The sequence below is a fragment of the Puma concolor genome, chromosome C1 (assembly GCF_028749965.1).
Source record: "Puma concolor isolate L17-30 chromosome C1, mPumCon1.1.hap2, whole genome shotgun sequence".
Lineage (NCBI taxonomy): Eukaryota > Metazoa > Chordata > Mammalia > Carnivora > Felidae > Puma > Puma concolor.
The window spans coordinates 1405342-1427118 of record NC_141674.1 but is presented as its reverse complement, the minus strand read 5'-3'; the positions used below and the strand labels follow the sequence as shown (position 1 = coordinate 1427118).

The 21777-nt window shown below is 62.5% G+C and overlaps 1 protein-coding gene across 1 annotated transcript; it reads left to right on the top strand.

The window, feature by feature from the left end:
* Window positions 1–3358: 3358 nt before the first annotated feature.
* Window positions 3359–21567, top strand: TTC34 (tetratricopeptide repeat domain 34). Its single transcript, XM_086715455.1, has 8 exons — window positions 3359–4179; window positions 9374–10217; window positions 11455–11680; window positions 12778–12982; window positions 14197–14363; window positions 15365–15635; window positions 16344–16561; window positions 19474–21567. The coding sequence occupies exons 1-8, from the start codon at window positions 3399–3401 to the stop codon at window positions 19999–20001; spliced, it is 3240 nt and encodes a 1079-aa protein (XP_086571581.1). The 5' UTR covers window positions 3359–3398; the 3' UTR covers window positions 20002–21567.
* The last annotated feature ends 210 nt before the right edge of the window (window positions 21568–21777 follow it).

Sequence of the window (21777 nt, the reverse complement as noted above, 5' to 3'; positions counted from 1 at the left end):
AGGTGTGGCCTCCGCCTGCCAGGCTGAGGGACGAGGGACGGGGCCAGGCCTGAGGGTGGTGCCCCGCGAGGAGGAAGCCCCAGGAGGAGAGGGCCTCCCCGCAGGCTCCAGGCTCCAGAGGACGCCGACACCCCCTGCATCTTGCCTGTTTGGCCGCAGGGACGAGAAGCTAAAATTTCATCTGGTGACGACCAGGTCCCCACCCACTGCCGTCCCCGGATCCCTGCCAGTGTCCAGCCACTGTGGCCACAGGTAAGCCCCTCAGGGTGAAGCAGGGGCTGCTCAGAGTCCCGAGGGCATCCTGAGCTTGGCAGCCGGGGGGGGGCGGGGCCGGGCGGCTCACACGCCCTCGGACAGCACCCCGGGGCTCACGGGATGCTGGATGGATTCTGAGCCCAGAGAAAGAATGGAGCCTCGAATGGCCACCCAGCCAGGAAGCAGCCCTGAGCGAGCCCAGAGTCACCTGTTAGGGGCCCAGGAGCACCCTGCCCACCCGCCTGACACGAGGCGAAAGCCACAGAACTGTGAGGTCAATCCCAAGGCCACAACCAGCAGTCCGCATCCCTAAACCACTTCTGCTTCCAACTTCCCTGCCATGCTTCTGCTCACACCGAAGAAAATGCTGGTGACGGGGCTCAGAGCTCCCTTTCCAGCTGGTGGGTCTTTATCCCCGAGTCGGCCATGACCGGGACGGCATCCAGAGCGGGGACCACGCACCCCCGCGGGGGGTCACGACATGGGTGCCCGTGTCCCTCGGAGCTGCCACTCCATGGCTGTTTCAGGGACAGCAAGGAGTCCTGCAGGAGACCCCCTCCCTCCCTCTCCGGGCCGGGTCTGATAAGCCCGGGGCGCCTCTGGCAACCGGGAGGGACAGCCCCTGCGGCCCCTGTTCCCACCAGGCTCGTGATCCACACAGCGCTTGTGGGCTCCTCACCGCAAAACCCCGTTTCCCCTAAAGCTGGGGATGAGCCGTGGCCTCCCCTCAAAGACGCCACCTGTCCTGTCCTGTTCTAGAGGACACAGCGGCACAAGGGCTCCACCTGACGCTGGTCAGGGAGTCAGCTTCCTGTCAAATTCAGGTCAGCCCACGCATACGTGACACCTGCTCGCGGTCCTGCCTCCTGAGCCCCCCGCCCGGTGGCAGGAGGCAGGGGCCCTGGGCTTATCCGCCAAGTGTATGGCTCTGAGGCCGGGGGGCCGTGGCCACGGCTCGTGGTCCACTGAGATCACCGGGATCGTCTGGCCTGCGCCTGCAGGCGTGCGGGCTCCATGTGCAGGGCGGAGAGGCAGGGGGCCCATCAGAGCTGACGTGCTGGTGAAAGGCCTGCCGCCTGTGCGCCCCGGGCCCCGCACGGCCCCATGTGGCGGCCCCACTCTATTATGGCTTTTGCCTAATTAGGGTAATTTAAGTGAGAGTAATCAAAGCGACGGGAGAGCTCTTCATAAACTGTCACCACCGCGTTCGTTCGCGGCTCGGGGGCTCTGCCCTTGTGAAAGTCGGGGGGACGGGGCCCTGCCAGCCGCGCCCCCCCCCGCCCACCGCACATCTGGATCCCAGACTCTGCCTCTGCCCGCGGTGCCCTCCCTAATGGGCCGAGAGGCCACATCCCAGGAGCGGGATCCCCGGGAAGGACGTCGGAGATGCGACGGCCCCCACTCCCAGGGCCCCCACCGCCCTGCCTCATGGCACCTGTGTCGCCCCCCCACTCCGCCAGAGGCACCCCCGCCTGTTTCCCTGAGCCCCGCAGAGGAACCTGGGTTTACCTGGCATCTGAGCAACCTGAACTGGGAGGGGCCTCGCCCAAAGCAAGAGGATCTCTCCAGGGACATGCAAATCACCGACTCCCCCCCCCCCACCCTCCCTCCACCAGCCACCTGTGCAGGGCTCAACATCTCAGAGCCTTGCTGCTACCTCCTGTGGGGTAGGGACAGCAGGAGGCGGTGGGGGTTCCTAAAAATAGCACCTTCCTCAGCTGCAGTCAGGTTGACCCTGGGCCAGCAGGCTGAGGTCGCTGCTCCATACAGCCGCTGGACCTCTCCCCAAGCAAGGGCAGGCTCTCTGCTCAGCACGGGTTGTCTGGGCCGGACCCAGGAAGTCAGCAGAAAGGGGCTGGATGTGCAGATAAGGGTCCATCTGCAGGGTGTTGGGAACAGCCCGCGGGAACACCCACAGGAGCCCACGTGGAGGGGGTGGCCCGAGAGCCGGCTTCCACGGAAGCAACCCGCGGGAAGAGGGGCCGGTGGGGAAGGGGCCCCGAGGCAGCCAAGGCAGAGTTCTGGGCGGCCAGGCCTCAGGCTCTTCTCCGCAGAGCTCCCTCCTCCTCGGTGAGGACGGTGAGGATGCGGTGAGCGCTGGTCCCGGTCCCCAGTGGCCCGAGCCCCACCTCCCGCAAACTCGGGGTTCTCTGCTCAGAGGCTGCCCAAACCCTGGCCCTGCAGGGCCGCTCAGCCCTCCTCCTCCCGGACCCTTCCCGGGACAGGGCCTGGGGGCGTGGCGGGGGTCCGGGGCGGGGCCGAGGGCGGGACCAGGGCCTGGGGGCGGGCGGTGTCTGGGGTGGAGCGGGGCCCAGGGCGGGGCCAGGGCCTGGGGGCGGGGCGTGGCGCGCCCGGCCGCTGGGGGCGCCGCTGAGCAGCCGGGACGCCGGGTGTTGACTTTCTCCCGGGAAACGGACCCGGCGACGCAGCCCACCCCCCCACCCCCCACCCCTCCATGCGGCTGCGCGCGCCCCGCTCAGCCTCGGAGCACAGGCGGGTGCGAGTGAGTGTGTGTGCATGCGTGTGTGCCTGGGTGAGTGTGCGTGCGTGTGTTCTGTGTCGCAGGGTGCTTGTGCGGGTGTCCGTGTGTTGGACAGCGTGTATTGGGTGGGGCTTGTGTGCAGGCGCTCTGGGACCCGAGAGAGAATGTCCCCGAGTACTGTCGTTAGGACTTCAGGTCGGGTTTGGCAAGGGAGGGAGGGGACTGGCAGGGGCTAGTCCCCGGGAACCGACCCCAGAACTGACACCCTGGCCTGGGCCACCGAGGCTCCCCACCCCCACCCAGGACCCAGGCAAGTGCCCCTCACCTCCCCAGCTGCCCAGGGCACCCACGTGGAATGGTGGACCGGGGAGGTGGGCAGAGGTGTGGCCCTGAGTTTGGGCGGGTCTCTGCAGATTCAGACAGCTGAGAAGGTGGCCCCTGTGACCAGGACAGGGAGGGGGTCGGGTGTTCCACCTTCCTGAGGGGTCCTCTGCCTGGGTGGGGGCCGGGGGTGGGGGGGAGGCAAGGGCCTAGAGTGCCTGACCCCGCAGGCCCTGACACTGGGGTCTCAGTGGGGAGGGTTGCGGACTAACCACACAACCCCCTCCCCACCCTAGGTGCCCGTGAGGACTGGACACGGGCCCTTCGTGGGCACTGCGTGATGTCGGCCCAAGAGCTCGTGGCCTGCCTCTGCCGGGAAGGAGACCGGCACCTGGCCCTGGGAGAGCCCCCGTTGGCCACCGCCTTCTACCTGGCTGCCTTCAGCTGCCACGCCCCCTCGGCCCTGCGGAGCGTCCGCGCTGCCCTGGCGGAGGCACGGGGGGCGCCAGTGGTGGCCACGCTCGAGGCCTGGTGCCGGGGCGACAGCCAGATCCCGCCCATCCACTGGGACGGTATGGCGGTTGTGTCCCTCACGGGGACCCTGGCCTCCGCGTTCCTGGCCGCCCTCTGCCCGGACCACCCGGCCACGGTCCTGCACTCCCTGGCCGGCCTGCTGGCACACGGGCACCACGAGGAAGTGGTGCGGCGCTGCGGCAGCCTGCTGGATGCCCACGGCCAGCAGGCCCTGGAGCTACAGCTGACCCGCGCCCTGGCCCGCGTCCTGTCCGGGCTGCAGGCGGACGCAGGCGCGGTCGACTATCTGCAGGCCTTTGCCTCGAACGCAGACCGGACCGTGGCCTTCGTTCGAACCCACCAGAAGCCCTACCTCCCCGTGCTGATCGGCACCCTCCAGGACTACATCTCAGGGCGCCGGGAGGCAGAGGACGGCACCGGCCTGCAGGAGACCGCCTGCCGGGGACTCCTGGCAGCCCTGGACCCCGGGGGCACCTGGAGCCACGCCCTGTCACCGGAAGCCCTGCTGCGCAGTGGCAGGTATGAGGACTGCCGGGCAGCGTGCAGCCGGGCCCTGGAGTCTGACCTGGTGGGCAGCGGCCCCCAAGGTAAGAGTGTGACTCTTGTCCCCTACGTGCCGGGTGGAAGTCGCCCAGCCAAGCCTTCACAGCGTGCTTCAGGGCTGGTTACGGTGCAGTGGCGGGGGGGGGGGGGAGGGCGGTGTTCCCGGAGTGAGGACAGCACAGTGACCAGATGGACAAGCCCCTGCCCTTACAAAGCATCCAAGAAAAGGAACAAATAAAAAATGTGCTTAGAAAAATGAACCGTGCAAGGTGCCACTCTGGCTGGGTGGTCAGCGGGGGGCTTCTTGGAGGAGGTATCATTTGAGTTAATACTGAAGGGTGCCAGGCAGCAGAAAACAGAACATGGCAGGTCCCTAAGAGAGACAGAACTTGGGGTGTCCGTGCCACTGAATGGAGCCGTAGTAGCCGTCAGGGGGCAGGAGCAGAGGGAGAAGGGAGGCCCTGAAGAGATAGCTGTGGCTCAGCCCTGCTGGCCCTGAAAGGACTTTGGACTTTACCCCCAGAGCAGCAAGGAACCATAGAAGAGTTTTAAACTACGGAGAGATGTGCTCTCGGCTGCATTTCTAGTTTCTTCTGTCTGCCGTGTGCAGAATGTGCCGAGGGAGCCAGAGTGATCACAGAAGACGCTAAGAGGCTGGGAGGCTGGGGGGAGGACTAGGGTAGGAGGAGGACCAGGTTAGAAGGAGGACCAGATCGGGAGGAGGACCGGGAGCAGATGGGAAAGGGGGCCATGGGAGACTTAGGCACCCCCAGTTTGAGATACTGCTCCTCTCTGGTCCGTTTACTGGGTCCTCCTCCGGTGGGGGGCTGGGACAGAGCGTGGGTCAGTGGGTGAAGTCCCAGGAGCTCCACACCACCCTACCACAAACCCTCTAAGACCCTTCCCGGCCGCGCGGCCTCTCCCACCCTTCCCCATGTGCACGTGGGGCTGGTGGCTGCACTGGCCTCTGAAGCTCGCTGTTGAGGTTCAGTGAAAATATGTGTCCAACCTTTAAAATGGTGTCACCCATTAAGTACTCAAAAACATGTCCCCTTGTGCCAGTCATGTGGACATGTCATTCGGCAGCTGAGCACATGAGCCCTGAGATGAGAGGGAGCTTGGTTTTAGGAAGAGGTTTCAGAATCCAACACACAAAGAAGGGGTTCAGAGTTAAGGGTCTAGACAGGGAGACAGGGGCAGCCGGGCACCTAGAGATGGGGAAAGGCAGTGCCAGCCGCCTTCCCCTGAACGCTAGGTGGGCAAACCCGTTTTAAGGTTTGACGTGCATCCTCACTGAATGCACACAGCAAGCGTCGGGGGTGATCCAGCCACACCCCCGGGGCCGTGAAGTTAGACCAGTGAGCCACGGGGGCACACGGAGAGGGAGGCTCCACCAGGCCACCACCAAGGCCCCGGGCCTGGGAGTGAGGCCACCTTACACCTTCCTGCCCAGGCAAGCCACCAGATGACTGTAGACATGAGGGAGCCCAGGTGAGATCACCAGAACTGCTCACCTCCACCCAAGTAGCCCAAACTGAGAATGAATCATGGGCTCTTCTGGTTGTTGAAACGGTCATTGTTTTAAGCCACTAAGTTTCGGGGTAGTTTGTCACACAGCAGTAGTAACCAATACAATTGCCGACTCACGGCAACAGTCTTTGATGCGTGTTTCAGCCAAAACTCAGTGAAATAATAGAGGAGTTACAATTTCACGTGTCCACGATCATATTATTCACTACCTTCATTAATGGAAGGAGAGTGTATGATCGTCGCAAGGAACTCAGGAAAAGCAGTTTGGAATATTTTTAACACAATTTTGACAAATTTACGCAAAGAATAGAAGGGAACGTCCTTCACTGAGAAAGATGCTATCAACACCTGACCCAAATGCCAACTTAACGGTTGGGAGAAGTCTTCCGTTTAAAGTCAAGAATGTGGTGGCTCCCCACCTCCCCTGGGTCCATGATTGTACTAGAGATACTAGCCAATGCAACAAGATAAAAATAAATAAATGTCGGACTAGAAAGGAGGAAACAAAGTTATTCCAGACAATGTGATTAGCTATGCAGAAAGCCAACAGATACAGCAAAAAGGTATTAGGTATAGGGACAGAATTTAAATGGAGGTACAGACAGCACTTACATGTATAGACATGAGAAGCAAACATAAACTTCATCATTTGAAAATATACCGCTGACTGTAGCGACGGAAAATAGTTGGTTTCAAAGAGCTATAAAACTTTGTGGAGAAAATTATAAAACTTTATTTAAAAACAATAAAGAATACCCATATAAGTAGATATCCAATGTCCATTGTTAGAAAGGGTTGGTATTACAATAGAAGGGCAAAAAACAATAGCAGACAAGACAAAGAAGAACAAGAAGAAAGGGAAGGAGACGAGCAGGAGGTGGGGGGGAGAGGGGGAGGGGAAAGAGAAGGAGAAAACGGAGTGGAAGACAGTGGTATAAAGATTTCCCCTACCAGTCGATACAAAGCTATACTAACCAATACCAAAGGTTACTGACTTCAGGGACAGATGGAAAGGGCAACAAAACAAATTCGAAAGGCCAGACACAGACCTGTGGGCATCCAGAAGTTAATATGTGAGAGTGAGCATCACAGGTCTATAGGGAAAGACGACGACCATTATTTAGCGGGTGCTGCTGATTCTGCAAAAAAATAAAAATAAAAATAAATAAATTCCAGGTGGATTATGTGATAGCTACGTTGTAGAGTTTCTAAAAGAAAATGTAAGAGAATGCCACTCTGATTTCTGTGGATAGCTGGACTTCTTAAGACACAGAAAGTGGAAACAAAGGGAAATTTGTTGTGTTTGATTAAATTTAAGATTTTAAGCTTCCATTTTGCCCACAACTAGAGGAAATTAAAGGAAAACCGACACCCGAGAGAAAATACTTGCAAAATATACAATGGGCGAAAGATGACTACTTAGAGTATTTGGAGAATTCCTACATATCAATAAGAAAAAACATTCAATATGAGAATTGGCAAAAGCATTTCCCATAAGAGAAAACACAGATGGCAGAGAAATATGAAAAATGTTCGCCATCATGGTAATGAGATGAATGCAAATTAAAACAATGAGATACCACTTTCCACCCACCACATTGGAGAAAATAATTAAGATTTTAAAAATTGGCCTCGCTAGTAATCAGGAAAATTAAGATTAAAGCAACAGTGGAATAGCATTTATATCCCCCCATATTGTCGAAATGTTTAAGTCTCACAATAGAAGCGTCTGGCTTCCATAATGGTGGACTCGCTTGACTGCACTGTGTCCCACAGGTAACAGTGATGAAATTTGGCCAAAATATAAAATGCAATCCTTTGAAGGCACTGAACGGTGACCAAATGCACACCATGTGAGAGGCACAGGCTTGCAGCTTTTTGCCAGAGGAAGCCCCCTCAGTCCGCGTGTTAGCCAAGTAAAACAGGAAGCTGCCATTGTACCGGCTTGAGAGGTTGCAGGACAGAGTTCAGGCTGAGAAAAGTGGCTGGAAAGCTTAGAAGGAAAGTCCTGAAGAGGGGGGAGCCACAGAGGGGGTTAGACCCCAAATCTGTGTATTAAATCCACTTGAATCCCTGACGGGCCACCAAACTGCGCATCCGTGGGAGAGACTGGGTGGTCTGAAAGAGCAGCTGCTGGGAGCTTCAAGGACTCACCAGAGATTTTAGCTGGGCCCAGCAAAGAGAAGACGGAGTCTGGGGGTTGATCCTGTCCACTGTAACTGCCTGCTGACACAAAATCCCCTTCGGAGGAACATAACTGAATCCAGAGTCTCTACAAAACACCAACCGGACATGCAAAGAAACTGGGAAATGAAATGGAAGCCACAGTCAGGAGACAAAGAAGTCAATAGAAACTGAGCCCAAGATGATCCAGGTGCTGAACTTAGCAGACTAAGGACTTGAAAGGAACTATTCCAGATCGATTCAAGAACCAAAGGAAAATACGGTTACAATGAATGAACAGATGTGGAATCTGAGCCGGTAAATGGACACTGGTGTTAAAAAGAATGAAATGGAGATTCTAGATTTGAAAAATGCAGAGCGTATTGGAGAAAGGAGAAGAGTCCGTCAAGTTGAAGATAGAAATTATCCGGTATGAAGAACACGAGAAAAATGAGCAGAATCTTGGTGACGTGTGGGATAGTGTCTGGAAGTCTGATTGGGTAACTGGAGCCTCAGAAGAACAGAGAACACACTTCCATGTGGGTAAATAGATAGCAGATCCCCACGGGCCCCAAGGGCTGTCCACCTACCGCAACTCCCTAGGACGTGAAGTCTTGTAAAACTCAGGCATAGAATGGTTTTGTTCAGGAATGAGTAAAGGACAGGAAAGGCCCAAAGCATCCTACTTTGCCACCAAGACTAGACACGGTGACCTTGTTGGTTGGTTGATCTCAGGGTGCGAGATTTTTCTTTTTTTTTTTAATTTTTTTTTTTTTACATTTATTTATTTTTGATAGAGAGAGACGGAGCATGAGCGGGGGAGGGTCAGAGAGAGAGGGAGACACAGAATCCGAAGCAGGCTCCAGGCTCCGAGCTGTCAGCACAGAGCCCGATGTGGGGCTGAGCCAAAGTTAGAGGCTCCGCTGACTGAGCCACCCAGGCGCCCCGAGTCTAGACCATTTTTAACCCCATTATAAAACAGAAAAGGAAACTGAGGCACAGCGAGATTCGGTAAATGGCCCAAGGCCCCCACTGTGTAAGCAGCACTAGGTGTATCCACCCTCTACTCGCTGGCCCTGACCCGGGGCTCGGCTCCAGAGGGAGGCGCTGGGTCCCAACCCAGCCCAAAGGAGGCCAGCAGCAGAATGCTGAAGTTCCAGCCATCCCCTACCAAGGTCACAGGGTCAAGAACCTCAGCATTGACCCTGGGGGGTGGCCTGATCCCAGAGAGGGAACTCAATCCCCAAATCCATGGTTAAAAAGGAAAGAAGTTTTCTAACTAAATTTCCCTGTGGGCTGAGCGGTGAGACTGGCTTTGAACCCGCGGGCAGAGAACACTGCCGGACAGGCACCCCGGCTGTCCCGCCGGATTCTGCCCTGTCACTAACGGTCCATCTTCGGGATGCGATGTCCTGGGCTACTGGGACACTTTCCGGAGATGCCACGAGGTGCTCCAGAGGGTCCAAAGCGCCGCACGGTCGGGGGCTATAGGTGACACCCCAAAAGCCCAACAGGCAGGACCAGTGCCTCTGTTTCTCTCCCCAGGTGAGCGTCTGGCCGCCCTGCTGGTCACCCGCGCGGCCGCGGCCTTATTCCTGGACGGTGGGGCCCGGGACCTGCTTCGGGACCTGCACGAGGCCTTCCGCCAGAGCCCCTCGGGGGCGCGGAGGCAGTTCGAGGCGGTGCTCTCCGCTGGGGACCGAGAGCGCGTGCGGGCCCGGGCGCAGGAGGCGGCGGATGTGGGCTTCGCCCACTTCCAGGAGGCCGTGCGGGGCCGCGCTGAGCTCCGCGAAAACTCGGGCCGCGAGCTGCTGGCCCCGGTGACCCGCGCGCTCCGTGTCCTGCTGCGCATTGCGCCGCCCGGGGAGCGCCCGGCCCTGGGCGCTCGCTTGGCTGAGTGCCTCCTGCTGGCCGGGGACACGGCGGGCTCCCGGACGCTGTGCGAGCGCTGGCTGCGGCCTGCGCGCCCCGGGGACCGCGCGGACCGCGCCGGGGACCGAGCGCCCCTGTTGGCGCTGCGGGGCTTCTGCGCGCTGCACGCCGGCGACGCGCGGCGCGCCCGGGAGGACTTCCAGGAGGTGGTGGAGCACGGAACACCGCACCTGGGCAGCTGCGTGCGCGCGCTGTGCGGCCGAGGGCTGCTGCGCGTGCTGACGGGTAGCGCGTTCCTGGGCGCGCTGGACTATGTGACCGCCAGCCGGCTGCAACCCGAGGAGGCCTTGCTCGTGGCCAAGGCCTATGTACCCTGGAACCAGCGGGGCCTGCTGCTGACCGTGCTGCGGGAGGAGGGCCGCAAGATGCTGCAGCGGAGGCCAGACCCGGGACACATGGGCGCACCTGGCCGCCGGAGGAAGGCCGCCGAGATGCACAGCCCCACCACGCAGGAAGGGTAAAAACTAGACAGGTGCACCCCCCGGGGCTGCTGCTTCTTTCTGGTCTACTGCGAGGTAGCTAGGGTTTGTGCGTCTTCCCATTTTACGGATGAGTAAACAGAGGCAGGAAGCAGCTGCGGGCGGGGTCGGGGGGGGGGGTGTCCCTAAATCACGGATGGCAGCTTCAGCGCGGAGCCCAGCCGGGTCTTAGGACTCTCAGTCTCAAACGATGTGATGCTTTGTGGGCCTAATGGCCCTAGAAACTTAAGAACTCAAAAATGGGAATGGGAATGTACGACTTGCCCACCACCCCACCGACAACGTTCCCTTCTAGGTGTTTCCCCGGTGCACACACAAAATAGAATTCACCAGAGCGTGTGCTCTGTGTGCAATTTTTAGCCCACTGCTTTTTATTCAGCAGCTCCTGAACGTTTCCTTGGCCCCTAGATTCCTTCTGGGGCAGCTGGATAGCGCATCCCGGGAACACTCCCCGCGCGTTCCTAGAGCTTTTGCCCTTTGTTATAACGCAACCATCTCCACCATGCTCCTTCGGCCGGAGAATGCGCGCGGAGGTGGGGTTTCTGAGTCCGGGCGCACGGCCCCCTGGGAGGCCCTTGAGCCCAGGAGCCGCCTGCCTGCCCGTTCAGCCCCACACCCCCGCCCTGATGTTTGTGTTGCAGATGTTTTGCCGGTTTGTTCAGTCAGTGGGCGAATCTGCAGCTGTTTTGACTTGCAATTCTGTTTGCTGAGAGGGGGCAGGAACGTGTTTCCGCAAAGCTAAGAGCAGGGAGCTGGGAGCCTCCTGGGGGGGCAGGGAGTGTTTGAGGTCAGCTCCACCGCCACCACCCACCCTGCACATGCACGCGCGCGAGCGCACACACACACACACACACACACACACACACATCTTCCTCTGCCTCCAGGATGCTCAGTTCAAATCGCCTTAACGTGCTGCTAAGGAGGAACTTTCCCGAATGAGATCGGGGCCCTTTGGTACTTCTTGTCTCTGGGAATTGACAGATTCCAGGCTCCGTGGCAGGACAGGGCAGAGAGTGAGCGCCCAGGGTGCACGTCAGAGGGCGGCTGGAGCTCTGGACACCACGTGTGTGAGGGGCCTTCCGGCAGGAACCAGGCCTCTGTAGTCGGCTGGGAAGGGAGGTGCGCGGACCAGGTGCCGGGGGTGGAACTTGCCCGCGGCCCGCCTCCCTGGGCAGGCGAAAGGGGCGCAGCTCTCCCCCGCTACTCTCTCCACAGCGATGCCCACGGCGTGTACCAGCTGGCCATGCTCCTCACGGAGCTGGACAGGGGAGACGAGGCTTCGGGCCTCCTGGGGGCCGACGCCCTGTACCGCCTGGGCCGCCTGGACGACGCCCACAAGGCCCTGCTGGTGGCCCTCTCCCAGAGGCCCCGGGCGGCCCCCGTGCTGGCAAGACTGGCCTTGCTGCAGCTGAGGAGGGGATTTTTCCATGACGCCCACCAGGTGAGGAGGCCCCAGTGGGCCACAGCCCCCTGGAGGGCACCAGGCCCTCTGGCCTCACTCTGCAACCCTCGGCCTGGACTCCGGAGCGGGCAGAACTTGTCCCAGCCCCGGGCTCTGCCGTCTCGGGCAAGGCCCCTGGCCTCTGTGACCCTCAGTCTCTTCATCTGTGCCCTGGTCTTACGGGTTTTTGCTGAACAGCTAGAGCAGGTGCCCCAGGGCCCAGCAGGTCTCCGGCATGTAGTAGGTGCCTCATAGTTGCTTTCGTTGTGTTGTGAAGGAAAAGGGCCAAGAGTCAGGTGTAGACGGAGCTTCATCCCAAGTCTTCCAAGTGAACTAGGCTTGGAGGTGACCCTGCTCAGGGAGGGGGATGGCAGAGGTGCTGCTGGCCTCGCCTCTCTCCGACACCGCTCTGCTCCCAGGAAGAGCAGGACTTCACCTCCCTCAGGTGGCATGAGGGCTTCCCGTTGGAACCGGGGTCCGAGGTCATGTTCCAGGGGTTAGGTGTCAGGCTTTGGGCCAGACATTCGGGTTCCCTGTCTCCCTGCGCTGGGCCACGCGGGTGGGCGGGGAGAATGCCCGGGACCTTCCGCTCTGGGACCTGGGTCTTCAGCGAGCGGCCGGCAGGGGCAGCAGCGGGTCTCTCTGTGGGACCGAGCGGCTCCGAGAGCCGCGGCCACGCCCACCCGGGTCTCGCTCCGCCCGGAACGGGCTCCGGTCCCAGGGCATTTGCTCCTCGCCTTCCGAAGGACTCCGGTACCCTCTGTCCCCTTAGGACTTGAGAGCCCCCTTTCCCCGCGCTTCCCGTTTGGACCTGCAGCGTGTGGGCCTCCGTGGCTCGGAGGAGGAGGTGCGGCTTGGGGACACTGGGACCCCCGCCCCCACGCGCGAGCAGCCCAGCGCGTCCCTCGCTTCCCGGAGCTCTCGGGGGCCCGGGACGCGCCGACCCCGCCCGGGAGGCCGGTCCCCTTAGCCCCGCCCCTGGAAGCTCCCGCTCGTGGGCCACGCCCCTGCCCCCCTGCGAGGGGACCTGGGGGTGGAGGGGTCTGGGCATCCGGCGCAGGGGGGAGGGGGCACCCGGTGACTGCCCTGCCCTGCAGCTGGTGAAGAAAGTGGTCCAGTCCGGGGACACGGCCTGCCTCCAGCCCACCCTGGACGTCTTCAGCCACGAGGACCGGCAGCTGCTGCGGGGTCACTGCCACGCTCGGGCCCTGGCCATCCTGCGGGCGCGGCCCAGCGGGGCCGAGGGCGCGGCCCACACCAGGGAGGCCATCGCCTACCTCTCTCTGGCCATCTTCGCTGCAGGTAGGAGCTGCCCGCCCGCCCCAGGGTTCCCATCCTGTGCCCGGTACGTAGGGGGAAGATGAGCCACGCGGGGGTAGGGGGTCAGAGACCTGAGGGATCCCAGCACGCTCTCGGTTCACGCCTTGCCCTAGCCCCTAGCCTTCCAGGCGAGCATGCTAAAAAGCCTGGGAGACCGGCCAGACCGGCTGGGACCTGAGCTGGGACCCCCAACACACACACCCTGGACCCCGGGTAGGGCCCCCAACACACACACCCTGGGTAGGAGGGAATAAGGCCATTCCCCCAGCTTGGTCCCCTCCCTCCAACCGGGAAGAGTCCTGGCCCCCTTCAGCCCTTCCTGGAAACAGTGGGGGTGTGTCTGTAGGAGTGAGCCTGCTGTCACCTTCTGCCCAGCCAGCGCCATCCTGGGCGACGGGGCCTCTTGGAGTGGGGCCTTCTCGATGTGGTGGCATAGGGCGCGCATGCTGGAGGGGAGAGGCTTCCCCAAGGACGCGCCTCAAATCCCTGGGGTGCGTGGAGATTCAAAGTGCGGACTTTGGATCAGGTCGTCAGGTGGATTCCTGGCTCTGCACTTACTAAGCATCTCCTCGTTGTCATCTTCTCAAAGTGGGTGATGGAGACGCCGGGGTGAGGGGCCGGGGTGGTGAGGACTGGACGGCAGGGCTCACGGCCTGCGCGCACTAGTGGGGAAGGGGACGTGAGCCAGAGCATCCTGCGGGGCCCGGTGTGCTGTTCTCTGTGCCTATCGCTGGACAGACGACCAGAGGGAGTGGTGGTGGTCTCCTTGGGGAGGGGCCCGAGAACTCAGATAGCTCCTCTCTGCCCACCTGGCACCTTCCCATTTCCAGCTGTTCCAGCCCCAAGGACCCGTCTGCCTCCGGGACCCTCGGCTGGCCTCACCTCAGACGCAGCCCCGGTGCCCCCTCCTCTTGGGACCCCTGTCGGACTGTCCACCAGCCCTCCCGGATGCCACCCTTATGGCCGGGCTCCCTGTGCCCCACAGCCAGTGCCCCCAGGTCAACCCAGACACAAGATCGTGTCTTGGTGCCCAGGGGTCCGTGAGCTCCCCACGGTGGCCCCGAGGCTGGTGCGCCCCTGCCCTGCCCCACTGCTGGGCACCAGCAGATGCCGGATGGGGGCAGATGCTGTACCCCTCCCCCCCCGCCCCGGCCCAACAGCGGCCACGTCCTGATGCCACAACCCCCTTCCTCCAGGGAGTCAAGCAGTGGAGTCCCTGCTCATCCGGGCCCACTGTTATGGGCTCCTGGGCCAGAAGAAGACCGCCATGTTTGATTTCAATTCAGTGCTGCGGGCTGAGCCGAAGAACGTGCAGGCTCTGTGCGGTCGGGCGCTTCTGTCCCTGGCCCTGGACCGGCAGAAGGTACCAGGCCCTGCCCTCCCCGCCTGGGACTGGGCAAGCGGGGTTAGGGGAACAGTGCTTTAGGGGAGGGCCACCTGGGAGGAACCGGGACACCGCTTTCCTTCTCGGGCCCAAGGGGAGAGGGAGCAGGGCCAGACCGTCCTGAGCGTGAGACGCCCCTTAAAACTCCTCCTGCACGGGGGCTCCCGGGACACTCATCATCACGTCCCGTCATCCCAGGTTTCAGGAAGTCTGTCCCTTTCATCTGAAGAGTCCCCGTGCCTCCCAGCCTCAGTGAGCACAGGATGTGCAAGCCCCCGGGGCTACTAGACCCCCCCCCCTTCAGCTTAACATAACAAGACCACAGCTGCCTTCTTGGGAACCACCCCGAGCTGTCTGCACAGAGCCCAAGGATTCGGGTGGTCAGCATGCAGGGACAGAAGTGGGAGGGGACGCCCTGGCAGACTCAGGACAGGGGCTTTTCCCAGAGAAAACCTGCACGCAGGCAGCCACAGCTGAACAGCCCTGGACAACGGCACCTCTCAGCCAAGAGCAACGTCACGGCCCGGTGGGGAAGCTGGGTGGCCGCCCTGAGGCGCCGCGGCCCAGAGGTGGCCTGCCTGCCAGGGTTCCTAACTGTGTGAGGGCCGTGTGCTCGGAGGCAAGTAGAGATGGTTCCAGACGCTGAGTTGAGAGCCTCTAGAGACGGTGCTGGCGTCTGCCCCTCGGGAGTCCTGAGTCTCCCCCAGGGGCGCTGGCAGCCTGGCTTCCGTTCCAGCCTGTGGCGGGCTGTTCCTCGGTGTGCCCTCCCTGGTGCCAGCCATCCCTCCCTTTCCGGAACCCCAGCATCCTGGCCGCAGCTCCCCATGCTCTGCTCTGTGCGGCTCGCCGGCCGGGCCGTCCTATCGTGCAAAGCCAGCAACCCGGCTACGTGCCCCTTCCGGCACGGCCAGCGCCCGGGCCCCGGGAGAACACTTGACAAACGCCCGCGGGGACGCCTTCTGCCCCCGCTCTCCCCACAGGAGGCCACGGACGACATCCTCTTGGCTCTGAAGCTTGATGCGAGGACAGCGGTCCCTGAGATCCGCTCTCTGAAGCCAGAGGCCCAGGCCCTCGTCACCCGGGGCCTCTCCTCCCGCTGCCGGGCCCTCCTGAGCCAGGCGTCGGACGCCGGGGCCCCTCTCAGCGACGAGGACGCCCAGGGCCTCATTGCGGCCGGGGAGGCGCTGGTCGAAATCGATGGCGGGCAGCCGGGCTGGTACATCCTGCTGGCGGACGTGCTCACGGCGGCGGGTACGCTCAGCCCGGGTTCGGGGCACGCGGGTGTCCGGCTCCCGTCACTCCTGGTGCTGTTCTGTAAAATGAAAGGGTTCGGCGCCTCCTGGGGTCCTTTCCACCCCAGACCTCGGCCCTGTGACCCGGTCCCCGCGTGGGGCCTGGGGTGTAAGCGTCCAGAGCTCTCAGTCACCATCAGGGCCCCCTGCAGGGAGGAGAAACAAAGGAGCGGTTTGGGTTTTCACAGAAGGACCGCAACACCGCGGCCTCCTCGGCAGCTCGCCCACGCGGGGCAAAGTCCTGAAGTTGTTCGAGCACTAACGTGAAGGGGGAGAGCTCTCTGCAGCCTGCCTTTCCCTGGCCTGTCACTGTCCCCCCCAAGCCCGTGAGGTGCCCTCCTCAAGGCCTAGACTGCCCTGCAGTAGAGTATAAATTCCTGCGAGTGCTCAGGAGGGACCCTCCAGGTGACTGCTGTGAGGCTCAGAGCCGTGCCAGGGGCTTTCGTGACCCCCACCCCCACCCCAAGTGGGGAGGATCGGGCCAACAGGCCAGCTGCGACTGGCACGGTGTCGGCGTCTCCTGTTCCCGGAGCCGAGCCCCTCCATCGTCTGGCCTCTCCCTGGGCCGGCACTGAGCAGGAGAGGCTGTGGCCAACTTCCCACCTCTCTCTCCCGTCCCCCGTCCCCGCCCCACCGTGACCGTCCCTCCCCGATCGATCGCTGACAGGCAGCTACGAGGAGGCCGGCGCCTGCCTGCAGAAAGCCCCGCAGGCCACCCCCCTGTCGGCGGCGGCGGCCCGGGCCCGGTGGGGCCTGCTCCAGCTCAAGAAGGGAGACGTGCCAGCCGCCGCGCAGGATCTTCAGTGCCTGGCAGAGGCGGACGCCCAGGAACTCAGCTTCCTGCTGCAACTCCTAGAGGCCTCGGAGCGGCAGGGCCTCACCCAGGTGCGCCCCACGGAGCCCCCGCCCGGCGCCCCGGCCCCTCGCCCCGGGGCGGCTCTGCCCTCCCCGTCTGCCTGACTTCAGCTGCGGTGGGGGGGTGGGGATGGGATGGGGACACAAGCCAGTCTGGCCAGCGACCCCAGCAACCTCCCTCATATGCATGAGACACATGAGCCACAAGTGACAGGGCCGGGGAGAGAGAGGGGACCCCTCGTCGGAGCTGGCCGAGCCAGCCAGGAGCAGCGGCCCTCGCAGGAAGCCCGCTCCAACCCCAAGTCAGGGAAAGAGCGCCACGTCCCTCCCAGTGAGAGCGGGGCAGGAAGGTGGGCTCCTGCAGGCCGGGAGCTGACGGGGCACCGCGGCGGGGCGGTGGGCTGGGGTCACCGCCTCTGGCTGGCTGATTTTCCGTTCGCTGTCTAGTCGACGAGAAGACACCGAGCGCCTTCCAGCAGCGCTGTGGGCCTCGTCCCTCAGGGGAGGCAGCGGGAGGGTTCACTCTCGAGAGTACCGGGATTGAAAAGACCCTGAGACAGGGCCGTGGGGTTAACAAGGTGGCACTGGAGGCGAAACCATGAGGGGACAGACAGGCCAAGGCCGAGGCGTGGAGGTAGGAAAGTGTTCAGAAAGTTCACAAAAACCACAAAACGGGTGGTCAGTGCAGCTCGTGTGGATGGAGGAGGGGGTTGGGGGAGGGTGAGAGGCTTCAGGGCCGAGGGCTAGTGGAGGCCAGTCTGACGGAAGAGCCAGCGGGGCAGGGGCAGAGGGAAGGGGCTGCCCCATCCGCAGGCTGGGGGCAGGAGCCCTGACGGCGGTGGGGGGGGGGGGGGGGACGGGACGCTGGGCTGGGGAACAGACGCTGCGGAGCAGACCCCCGGAAGTGGCTGAATTGCACCTGTGGGGAGGGGAGGGAAGTGAAGGGACCGCCTGGAAGGGGAGGCCAAGAGCACAAGCGGACCAGAGTCCGAGGGACTACCAATTCAAGCGTCCTGCGACCTGGGGCAGGTACCCCACGTCCTCACGCCTGCTGTGCCCAGGACTCTAGTGGGTTCTAGCTCTCGGGGTCCGGCAGCAGAACGGAAACCCTACCGGGGGCTTCAGCCAGGGGGCTTAAGAGAGGAAGTGGCTGCAGAGGCATTAGGGGTGGAAATAGCGAAGAGACGCAGAACGAGCTGCCACCTGGGGGGGGGGGGTCCCGTCTTCAGGACCTGGAGCCCCCAGGGAATCTCTGAGACGGGTCTGGCTGGGGTCTCAGCACGGAGGAGACTGGTCTGGGCCGGTTCGTAGGAGTGAGCTGGGTGGTCTCTGGGCTCCCCTGAGGGGTCTGGGGGGAGGGTGTCTCTGAGATGGGAGGAGGGGGGACGGGAAGGGGTGTCCGACTCCCTGGCGGGGATGGTGCCAGGCGGGAACGGGATGGGATCTCCGAGCGGGAAGGGGGTCCGGGATAGGGGCTCCGAGCGGGAAAAGAATGGGGGGGAGGGGCTCTCCGAGCAGGAAGGGGATGGGGGGGCTCCGAGCGGGAAGGGTGTCCAGGGGAGGGTCTCCGAGCGGGAAGGAGTGGGGGGGGGGTCTCCGAGCGGGAAGGGGGCCCGGTGGGGGGGGCTCCGAACAGGAACAGGGGGCGTAGAGGGGCGGCCGGCAGGCTGCTCGCGGCTCCGGGGCGCAGACCGCCCGGGTGAGCGCCTGCGCGACGCTGGGCCGACGCGGAAGTGACCCCGAGAGGTGGAGCCCGTTTCCGGCGCGCGCCCCGACCCCGGGCGGCCCGGCGCCTGCTCCGCAGCGGCCCCTGTCGGCCGCCGGGACCGGAGCCTCGAGGTTCCCGGCAGGTGCCGCCTCCCGCGGGCTCGCGCCCCCGGGCTGCCGGGAAGGCGGCGCCCGGGCAGCGTCGCTCGGACCCCGGGCCGGGCCGCCCCCTCCCAGGCCGACGGCGTCCGTGCGGGCCCCGCGATGCTCGGCGCCTCTTCGGGGGGCCGGCTCGGCTGCACCCCGCCGCGGGGCGGAGGGAGAGGGGCGGCGGGAAAGGCCGGCCCCGGGGGCGCCGTGTTCTCCAGCGGGAGCCGCTGTGGGTTCCCGGGAGAGGGGTTCATCCCAGGGGGCGCTGGGGGAGCCGGAGCGCGTGGGGGCAGGCTTTGAGAGTGGGCTTCATCGGCATCCACGTCGGCTCAGAAAGTGAGCCGGGGGGGGGGGCAGAGGGGCGGCCTATGGGCCGCAATCCCCAACCGGGGCCCCCCCCAGCCCCCGCTGTACCCCGCGGGGGGAGGGGGCAGGGCTAGGTTGGATGGTGCCCGCTGACCTCTGGCCCCGCCCTCCTCACGACACCACTACCAGTCCCGGGGGGGCGGGGCAAGCACAGTGAACCCAGCCCCCGGAGGTCACGGTGGCCGATGCGGGAGCAAATGCAGTAGTTTCTCCGCGTTGAGTCTGGCTCTGCAGGAGCGACTCGTGGACCAGAGGGAGAAACCCACCAATGCTCAGCGGCCGCCTTCCTGACCTCGGGCAGAGGAGGGGGCTCGGGGACGGAGCTGGGCAGAGGCCGTGCTCGCGAGGGTCCTCAGGGCCAGCGCAGCCGCGGGAAGGTGGGCAGTGTGGGATCCGTGGGCCCGTCGTCGGGAAGGTGACCGCAGAGAGGGGCTGAGGCAGGGAGGAATGAGGGAGGAGTTCACCAGATGGCAGAAGCAGTGGGGCTGTGAGGAAGGGGAGGACCAGTGAGGAGAAGGGAGTCCAGGGGGCCCCCTCTGGGCGGGGTTGCAAGGTGGAGGGCTTGCAGCCCATGTCCCCTCCCCTGTACTTCCCCTCCTGAAGCTGCCAGCCAGAGCGCTCTGGCAGGTCAGGAGCAGAGGCCAGGTGTGTAGGGCTGGTGAGGGGCCCGCAGCTTCCTGGACCGACCCGCCCTGTGTCCCTCTGTCCCCTCTGTGCAGGCTGCAGCCCGGGAAGCCCACGCCCTCCTGAACTCAGGGCAGCCGGGGCGAGCGCTGGGCTACTGCTCACTGGCCGTCCTCGCGGGAGGCAGCGATGCCCGTCACCTGCGCCTGAGGGCCACCTGTCTGGCTGAGCTGCAGGAGTTTGAGCGGGCACTTGAGGACCTGGACCGTGTGCTCCGGGAGGATGGGAGGGACGGTGGCCTCCCGACGCAGGTGGAGGATTTGTGCTCCCAGGGACGCCTGCTGCTGAGCCTGGGAGATGAGGCCAGGGCCACGGGCGCCTTCACCCGGGCCCTCGAGCTGGCGCCCGCGCTGGCTCAGAGCAGCCTGTGGGAGCGGCCAGGCCGGGACCCCACTGCCCAAGTGTTCCTGCATCAGGGCCAGACCTTGATGGAGGAGCAGCGCTATGCAGAGGCCTGGACAGCCGCGGAGAATGGCCTCCTGGTAGACCCCGAGCACAGTGGCCTGAAGAGGCTGAAGGCGAGGGTCCGGAGGGAGGCCTCCTTGGGCTGCCGGCTCCACTGACCCCGTGCTCTCCGGGGCACGGGTCGCCCTGTCGCCCCCCGCCTGGGGCTCCTGAGCAGCAGGACACCGTGGGCCTCACCCATGTAGATCAGACTCAGCTGGGAAGTGAGAGTCTACAGGATCACCACGTTTCAGGTTAGCGAGAAGACGTTCGCGATAGCGCATGGATGGTATTACGTCATCGCAAGATGACAAAGTTGGAATGGGCAGGCCCCAAGGAGATTACTAAGCAATGAAAAGAAAACAAAGTACGTGTTCCATTCAAGGAGTCAGAAAAAGACAGTAAAACAAGGGAAGTCAGGAGCTAGGAATCAAGGACAAAAGCAGAAGTTAATAAATTAGGAACAGAAGGATAGAAGAATCAATAAACCTAAAACACGGTTTCTCAAAAATAAAGCAGGTGAACCAACAGCTAACTTAGTGGAGAAAGCCCAGGGTCCCTCCGCTGGGCCGTCCTGCTGCTGTCAACTCCAAAGGTCTTTAAACTCGTTCATGCCAAGAAAAAGAAGAAAAGCTTTCAAGTTCATCGTTGAAGAAAGCATAATCTCAACCCAAAGAACGCTACAAACCAATTGAATTACCAGTTCCAGAATCCTAAATGTCATGCTCGGCTCAGCAGCACACGAACTGAAATTGGAACGAGACAGATTAGCGTGGCCCCTGCACGCACTTGTCTTGCAAAAATCCTAAATATCAACAAGCCCAAGTCCAGCGGCGCGTTCACACTACACCTCGAGCAACGTACACGGCAATACGAGGACGGTTCAAGGTGGGGGACGCTACGGTCTATCGTAGTAACCGAGCTACGAGGAGACAAGTCCCGTGGCCCTTCTTGGGGGCTGCAGGGGGCAGGGTGTATGGTCACACTGGACAGATCCTACGCCTTTGGATTCCTTCTGTTGTACTCGGGAAGTTCTGGCATCTCGTCTTCCTTCACTAGAGACCACGAGTGAGGGTTGCACTCAGCCACGGGGACTGGCAAAACCACCGGGCACACCGTCTCCAGCGTCTGGGGGGGGCGTGCCCACGGCCTTAGCGCCGACCCAGCCCAGAGCTGTGTTCCCTCCGCCGTGGCCTAACACCCTCAGACTCCGTTCTCACGCAGAATTCCCAGGGTCCCCTGTGTGAATTAGCGCAATCTTGCGATTATCGGGGCGCATATGCTATTTTCTCCAGGGTTAGACATTGTACCCGCCCCCTCCCCCAGGATGCTGAGATCAGACCCCATTTATGGGTCTAGAGTCCCTGGGTGAGGGAGGGGGTCATGGAGGTTGAAGAGAATGAGCATCCTTCTTTCTGGGCCCCTGACCCCCATGAGGCTCTCAGGGTTGATGATGAAAACAAGGCTCGTCTCCTCCCACACGAAGATGGGCTGCACCCCTGGAAAGGGGCCAGGGACTTGGGGTTCAAAGTTCTCAGCTTCATCTGAGCCCCCTTCCTACTTCCAGGGTCGCATCCCTTCGCAATCAGCGCCCCGATTTCTCACAAGAAAGTTGACGTGTCTGTAAATGCGACCAACTTTGTAATTACACGGCTCACGGGATTACCTGTCACGTTTGACATTTAGCAGCATGGCCCGTGCTCGTAACCGGGTCCTCTCAGGGCCGCCATGGAGCCCCCTGACTCCCGGGCTATGACCTGAGCTGGTCATTTTCTTCCTGTGTGTGCTCCAGGACGCTCAGGAGAGCCCACCCCCTGCCACAGTCCCTGCGGCCACCATCACTGCAGGAACAGCCACGCGCCACAGCGCCTGGGCTCCCACGCCCCCTGATTCAG